General features: G+C 43.3%; 1 protein-coding gene across 1 annotated transcript; it reads left to right on the top strand.

The window, feature by feature from the left end:
* Positions 1 to 1,845: 1,845 nt before the first annotated feature.
* Positions 1,846 to 4,628, top strand: LOC121610987. Its single transcript, XM_041943336.1, has 4 exons — positions 1,846 to 2,391; positions 3,476 to 3,641; positions 3,873 to 4,019; positions 4,313 to 4,628. Exons 1-4 carry the CDS (start codon positions 2,131 to 2,133, stop codon positions 4,594 to 4,596), a joined length of 858 nt encoding a protein of 285 aa, XP_041799270.1. The 5' UTR covers positions 1,846 to 2,130; the 3' UTR covers positions 4,597 to 4,628.
* The last annotated feature ends 3,889 nt before the right edge of the window (positions 4,629 to 8,517 follow it).

Genomic DNA, 8,517 nt, shown 5'->3' with positions numbered 1-8,517 from the left:
AGTGCCTTTGGATTTATTTAGATGATTCAGATGGGGATAGGATGGGTTGACAGAAACTACGAGGAGAAAAGAGACAAGTATTTAGTACTGTAGGCTAGCTATAGTTTACCTGTGTTTTCTATTCATACAGAAAGATTTTGTATGCAACTGATTGGACCATGATTTTCCCATCTTTTGAATGAATACAAAAGATTTTTTCTAAAACAAAACACAGTGTTTAAGGAGGCCTAATGAGACATTATGCCTCGTGTTATTGCATAACATAACGTTACTCTTTGGTGATGCGGCGTTACCGTATGCACAGTAACTATTAGCATACACATAGCTGTCTTCCACTAGCCAGACAAAAGTTGCTATTGTTCCCTTCACAAGTAAGCAGGTCGTTTTCATAGTCTTGTGTTTAATAATGAGGCCGCTGTTAATCATCGCTTTAACATTTAAACCGTGTGAATAATGAAAAAGTAAGACATCAGCAAGAGAAAAACCACACATCTTACCAAGTAGCAGGAGAAGGGCAGAATGCTTCCGGCAACAGGTGTCGCTAGCCGTGGGGGGGAAGGACTAGGATACTTTCACAATAAGACAAAAAGATATTACACTAATATAAGATGACATTGTAAACGTAGTGGTACCTTAAAAACCGTAAAAAAAATAAAATAAATGCATTTAGGACAAAGCAGGATACAGATATTAAAAATAACAATAAAATACTTTTTAATCACTGAATCATGCGGCCAAAAAGAAGAAGAAAAGCATTAGATCATATATATGTAAAAGATTTGACCCCTCGCAATTTTTAATTACCTGAGCTACTGTATATTGTAGGCTATATTAAAAAAGCAGGAAGCAAAGATTAAAACAAAAGAGTTTCCTGATCACAAAAATGCCTGAATCCGCAGCAGAAAAGAAGAATAAAAACGTTAGATCATATGACGAGGAAGCCTGCAATGGATTCGGGATTGACATTAAAAGAAAAACAAAAAAATAACAGCAATACCTGATGATGGAGAATGTCGTATTTAGTTGCTCCCAAGGCTCAGAAATTAAATAAAATCCAACTCCTCCTGTATGCCGTGGCGTGTGATTGCCGTGCTTGGACGCACGAAATAAACTTCCCATTAAAATACATTAGTTTGAAATCCGTTCTGGGTAGCACGAAAAAAGTGAGGAAATCGTGTCGGCACGCACGAAACAATAGATTAATTAACGTGACAGTTTCACGACTTTCTGTGAGACTGGGTTGTGTTGTCACACCGCGGTGAGGTCTGTCTCGTCATGGGGTTTTTTGTCTTGTCATTTCCTGTTTTATTTTGAAGGTCTAACTCTCCTCTCGTTTCAGAGCACTTGCTCTTCCTCATGGGTCCCGTGTGTCCGCCCTGATCACCTATTGTCTCCACCTGTTCCTGATTACCCTCCACGTGTTGAATAGTCTGCGTCTCCCTTGTGTTGTGCCAGTGTGTCTTTGTCCGTCGGCGATTCACCCGAGCCTGTCTTTCCCGTTTGTCCTTGCCACAGCCACAGTCTTTGTTCCGTAAGCTCTTGTATCCTCCTCGTGAGTGTTTTTGTTTGTAATTTTGATATTATAGTTTCTGATTTATTTTCTTAGCTTAGTCCTTAGCCGAATTGATTTCCTCGTTGTAGAGTGATTTTCTGTAGTTTCTGTTTAAAGGGATAGTTCGGCATTTTACACATTAATCTGTATGGCATCAACATCTACAGTCTCGTGCTCTTACACTGACTTCGCCCCCAAAGTGTCCTCTGAGCCGAGATCTGGCCAGTTGTGGTCAGTGCGAAAGTAGTTCCGGTAGGTTTCCTGGGGCCAGAGAAGGCACACGTTTTTCCTCTCAAAACAGCACTCATTCGAATCAGTGATTTATTTGCATAACAAAAGACGTCAACCACAAAACGTCACACCTCGTAATCGTTTGGGTCTAACTTTATCCCAATTGCGATCAATGCGCGCTGTCAGTGCTAACCGTTGTGTGCGAGCCAACTGATCTCTCGTCAGTGTTCGATGGTGTTTACAGAGTGCAGACGACGCAACGCAAACGAGCTAGTTTTAGAGCTAGGAGAAGGAGAGAGAGAAGAAGTCCACCGGCTATTCTTTATTTGGAAAAACGAGATAGAGACATGGTGCGCACTTGTGCATATCCAGGCTGTACCAACAAAGATGAGAGTGGGTCTCCTCAAACATTCCACCGATTCCCTTCGACGAATGTAGCTTTGAGGAGACTTTGGCTACTTTCTCTGGGCTTGAACGTGGAGCTCACCCAACTACCGAAGATGAGAAAGCTTCGCGTGTGCAGTGACCACTTCAGCGAGGACGACTATCTTCCAGAAGGACAGACAAAGAAACGTATTTTGAAGAGCACTGCTGTACCTGCACCCCAGGTAAACAAAATTGTACCACATATTTTCTATAGCATCCGTGTATAGTCTTCTGGTGATGCACCGCGGGCTATGCGAGTGCAAGCACTGAGATATATTCTATCTCAGTGAGTGAAACATATTCATCTATCGGTGTCATGTCACCAATGATGTTTCACATACATAATATGTTGGCTACACTGTTATTACAATGGTCAGAAACTAATTACTACGTGGAATGTGCATGGTTTCTATGCGTGTACAAGAAGTCCATGACGGCGTTGGCTAGCATAATGAAGATAAAGCTACCCATGTCAGATTCTAGACTGGAGAAATAACGGCAGCACCCAGCATATGTTTGAGCTAAAAATTCCACAGATTTTATTTTCAGATTGTCACATTTTAAAATTTGGTAGGCTACTAGAAGAATTTCTGACATTGGGACAAATGATGCACCCTGCCCGTGTAATTTGGAAATCCGTCCAAACATGAGAAGTCGAAGCAGGCACTTTCTGAAATCAGACTGTAGTCTAGCTGCTAGACATTGCCTGCTAACAGATAATGTTTCTTGATTACTTATCTGAGTAAAAAGTAGACCAGTGTGCTTGTCCCACGACCAGCTTATCTTGCACTGGTTGCATTGAGTTTGTATGTGTAGGTTTTTATTGTTTTTCAGTAATAACACAATCTGTCGACCTTACAAGGTACAATGAAGCTGTTCAAAACTGTGGCATTTCAGCTGATTTGCCGTTTAGGATGGCAGCCTTTCGCTGTGAAACAGTTTGGTAGCCAGCCATCCTCTGTAGCCAGATTGTTTTTATGTTGGTGACACCCCCCTCCCCCCTCTCTCTCTCCAACTTGCGCACTTTGGAGACAAGGCCTAGCAAACTGACTTTTAGGCTCCGTTGTAGCCAGACCCCATACTGTGCTGACTCCAAAGAGGTGTGACCTTGGTTCCCGTGTGCACCCCTTGCTCTATTCTCCCTGCTATCTCTCTACAGTAGTACATATTGTAACAGCTATGTGATATCATGTGCTACTGTTATAATTAAACCACAGACTTTCGTTTACTTTTACCTTTGACACCTCCACTTATCGATGGGAAGAGGATGGGCAGGAGTACACATGTCGTCACGAACTACTCAGCCAGGATCAACAGCGACGGAAAAAATGGCTGATGAAGGGATCTGCTGCCTGGAATGCTTTGAAGACCATTGTGCTCGACAAAAACCTCTTGAAGGACCTCGGTCAAATGACTTTGTTCAAACATACAGGTCAGTTTGGATAGACTTATGGGCAGAAGGTCGATCACTTTTCCCCCACATTTCCCCCTAAACAACATAATTGAATTTATGAATAATTTAGTGGTATGTCATCACAGTGACAAAGCAGCATTTTTGCTACGCTACTGAAGTACTTCTCCCTGCAAAAGGCAAAATACAATAATAATATGATGCTATTTTCTAGGTAAATAACACTGATTTTTTTGTGTTTGTTTCTTTTAGGGGACTTGGAAGTGTTACACAGCTCAATGCTGAAATACGCAGAGAAGAGGCGCCATTTCACCTATGTCACGATGCAGGCGAGGCTTCAACTCAGCATCATTGACCACAATCACAATGTTGGGCGTCAGCATGACCGTACTCAATCTGGTAAGTGTACAAACAGATGCACACACATAGACACACACACACACATCTCCTAAAACTGATAAAAGCAACATTTTGAAAACTCTATATAACTGTTTTTTTCCCAGGAAATGTAAAAAATGTTATACAAATGAATTACATCTTAGTTTGCCTTTCTATTTTAGAGATACCTATTTGTAAGCTCATAAATAGCATTCGCACAGCATCACAGGACACACATTACCATATTGAGTTTCATATATAATGATCATACACCATCCTATCTTGTGTGCCCCCCCCCATTTCCTTTTTCCTAGGACAAGAGAGATATAATGTCTTCCATTCACGGCAGTCAAATCAGTGGGTTGCAAGAAGACTGTATGAGCCAACAACACAGGAGTTCCGGAAAGATTTGGTGGAGAAGGTCATCCAACGACGGCTTGACACCAATGTGAAGCTCGGAGACCCAGCTTTCCACATACATCCTCCAGTCATCATACCAGCCAACATTGCCCCAACACCAAAGCCAAACAAGGCTGAATTGGTTTCAGCACACAAATCACGCTTTCATGAGACACCTGCCACTGAGAAAGATGACTGAGACTGTATATACATATATTGTCATAGAAGTGTGTTTATTTACATTGTTTATTTACATTTGTGTCTTTACATTCGTTTTGTATTTTTAGAAAATTGCACGTCAAAAAGAAATTCACAGTAAAGCTTTTGATTTTTAAAATTCTAAAACAATTGCAGTGCATCATTTGACTCTTTGAAACCAGCATATTGTCCACTTGGTGATGGATATGTTCTTCTTATTAGCGCCACCACGCAGGAGGGAAGAACTCTTCTGTTGCCAGGACCAAGCGTCTGTCCTTTCAGAGCCCATTCCATTATGATGCGATAGGCGACCAGCCTGTACTGTCTGAAATGCAAACAGAAAATAAGTTTATGCACATTAGATATATGAAGTGTGTCAACATTGAGTAAACTGCATAGTTATTATGGTTGTATATAAACACATTTTGTTTAATTGACAACACAGCAGTTTGTCAGGAAGGTATCTTTATTTATGCACCAGCATTTCAGGCTACTGTGAAATAGGTATCCTTATGTGTTTTTATACAGAGAGAAAATGTCCTTTATGAGTACACTTTGGGCCACGGCGACATAACCCTTAGAGCTCTCTTGACAAAATATGCATAAGATAGGCCTTGCTTTATGATTGAAGGGCATTCATGAGTAGGCTGATATTGAGACACAGTGATGCTCAGAAGTAAATTTTGCTTCAAGTATGATGATGAAATGAACATAAAGGCGCCAGCCTCCTCGTCAATGGAAAGGTCCTGCATGCGAGGCATTACGAGGTCCCATTCATGGCAACAGTAGCACTCAACCTCGGTCTGCATAACTTCGCACTTGTTGCACGTACACCACCTTGTATCAGTCACTCGAGGTCTCGCAGCTGCGGCCCCGATTTCACGTTCCACATCTCTGCTCGCCATCTCTCTCTCTCTCTCTGCCCGTTCTACCTCCATCTGATAGAGTTCTGCATCCGTATATTCGGGTTCATACAGATATCCTTCTGGTTGTGTGCTGAAATCATATTCTTCGTCGCTGCTGTAGTCAGACATGGTGTAACTAGCTTTCCAAATGCTAAACTGTGAATGAAACACCTGGCTTAGCTACCTGTCACGTATAGTGGCGCCTGCGCGCATTGATCGCAATTGGGATAAAGTTAGACCCAAACGATTACGAGGTGTGACGTTTTGTGGTTGACGTCTTTTGTTATGCAAATAAATCACTGATTCGAATGAGTGCTGTTTTGAGAGGAAAAACGTGTGCCTTCTCTGGCCCCAGGAAACCTACCGGAACTACTTTCGCACTGACCACAACTGGCCAGATCTCGGCTCAGAGGACACTTTGGGGGCGAAGTCAGTGTGAGAGCACGAGACTGTAGATGTTGATGCCATACAGATTAATGTGTAAAATGCCGAACTATCCCTTTAAGTTTATTTACTTTATTGATCATCATCAGAGGACATGCATGCCTAACCCGGCGGGAGAAGAGGTTAAAGTCTGAACAAGACACCTCTCCTCTGCTCTGCTTTCCCCGCCCCATCTTCTGGCTCTGCCAATAGGAAGAGAACCAGGAAGAGGAAGTGTAGATAAGGTGGGGGTGTGGCCAGCTAGAGTCTCTCTTTGGGACCATGTGGCCTGTTCAGGTGAGTTTGCATTGTAAGATACAGAGTTGGCTTGTTTTTTGATCTTTTTGGTTGTTTTCCTGTTTTGTTTGCTTCTTGAAGGAAATGTTTGGGTTTGTTTTCCTGCTTTGTTTGCTTTTTGAAGGAAATGGTAGGGTTTGTTGCTTCTTGAAGGAAATGTTAGAAGAGGCTGTTAAATCTAGTCTGTGGTTTAGGCCTCCACCTTCAGCACCTTCTAAATTTTTGCACCCCCTACCCGAACAAGGGTCTGTATGCAATCCCTACTTTTTCTTTGACTCTACCTCTTTACTTTCTATCCCCTACCCGAACCAGGATTTGTATTCCCACCCCGCTTTTTTGGTGCAGTTGGTGAGAGGCAGGTGTAGATGATGGTAGTGTGGCAATCGGCAGTTACATGTGGCATCTAGGCCTGTGGTAGCATTGTAGCAGCTAACAATAGCGAAAGCGGTGAGAGTATGATAGTATCTTAGCCGTTAGTATTGGTAGCTAGCAATCAACATTAACAGTATAGGTGAATCTAGCTTTATTGTCTTCTTCTGTTCCTCTTAGCAGGTAGCGGTTAGCACGTAACGTTAGCTAAATGGTAGCATCGGAACTGTATTGTCTAGCTTGGCTAGTGACTGTTGTGAATAGAGCAGCTGACAAGGGAAAGACCATGTGACTGCTGACAGGAGGGAAAAGACCCCACAGGTGCTGGTATGGGCTAGCAACCCATGGCAGCAGTGGCAAGCCTTAACCTTGCTACAACCAGACTTAGCTACAACCAATATAAGGAAAATACCCCAAGAGTCAGCGAGAGCAGGGGTGGAAGATGACTCACAGGTGGATTGCATGGTAACGAACAGGATAACGGATATGACTATGCCTTGGATACATGACTCAGTGAGGGATGGGGGCACGGACCCATCTCTTGGGGCCAGAGGTAGCAGTACTCAGGTGACAGTGAAGGCAACTAAGGAGAGCAAAAGTTGTGCAGCAGAGGATAAGAAGCTTCAAGTTTGCCCATGTGGCTGGCAGAAAATAACATCAATCCGAGGCCTTAGAACTCATCAGGGAAGGAGGAAGTGTTTAGCGGTGGAAGGGCAGAGTGGCCGCATCGACCAGTATTTCTTGAGAAGTCAGTCGAATCAGTCGGATGAAGTCCAGCGACAGGTAGAAAACCACAGATCGCAGGATATCAGTAACACTATCCCTGGAGAGGAGGAGGTACGGAGAGGGGATGCAGTTGGTGTTGAGGTCAACAGGCCAGCCAAGGAGGGAAGCATGGAGCAGAAAGCTAGAGTTAGGTGGCCGAGGGCTAATGATAGCAAAGAGTGGGAGGCAGTTGATAGAGATTTATCAGTCATATTAAGCAGGCTTAGAGGAGATGTAGTGGAGAAATTGGATAAAATTGGAGATGTGATCTACTCCTATGGTCGAGAGAGATTTGGGGTGCTTGTCAAAAGGAAAGGCGAGAGGGTGCAGGTCGGCAAGTCTAGGCGGCAAAGAGAAATAGAGAAGTTAGTAAAGGAAAGGAGGCAGTTAAGAAAGCAGTGGAGGAAGGCGACAGAAGAAAAAAGGGAGGGAATTAAGGTGTTGCAGGAGGAACTGAGAAGCAGGTTAGCAGTACTCAGAAGGGCAGAACACCTTAGGGAGAAGAGAAAGAAGAAGGAACATGCAAGGTCAGCATTTTTTAGGAAACCCCTTTAATTTTGTGAAAGGCTTGTTTAATCAAGAAAAAGGAGGGCAACTTAAGGCAACGAAATCAGAGATTGAACAGTATTTGAAGTCAACGTATTCAGATTCAAAGGAGAATAGGAACATAGGTCTTCAACCTGACATGCCACCATTAGGGGAAGTGGAGCAGGAGATGGATGTGAGCCCACCTAGGTGGAGAGAAGTTGTGGAGGTGGTTAGGCGCACAAAGGCTTCTTCGGCCCCAGGGCCTAATGGAGTCCCCTACCGTGTCTATAAGAGTGCACCTGGCATCTTAAGGACACTATGGAGATACCTGAGAATAGTTTGGGAGAAACAAAGTATTCCAAGAGCATGGCGCAGGGCAGGAGGTGTCTTCATCCCTAAGGAGAAGGAGTCATCGGACCTTAGCCAGTTTCGGATGATTTCTCTCCTAAATGTTGAGGGAAAGATTTTCTTTAGTATCGGAGCACAGAGGCTGGCTAATTACTTAGAAAGGAATGGTATGATAGATACGACAGTGCAAAAAGCAGGGATACCAGGATTTGCGGGATGCCTAGAGCATACTAGCATGATTTGGCATCAGATTCAGACAGCTAAGAGGGAGAAAAGAGACTTGAATG

Source organism: Chelmon rostratus, chromosome 8, assembly GCF_017976325.1.
Source record: "Chelmon rostratus isolate fCheRos1 chromosome 8, fCheRos1.pri, whole genome shotgun sequence".
NCBI lineage: Eukaryota > Metazoa > Chordata > Actinopteri > Chaetodontiformes > Chaetodontidae > Chelmon > Chelmon rostratus.
Note: the sequence above shows the minus strand (reverse complement) of the source record. Positions and strands in the feature narration are given on the sequence as shown.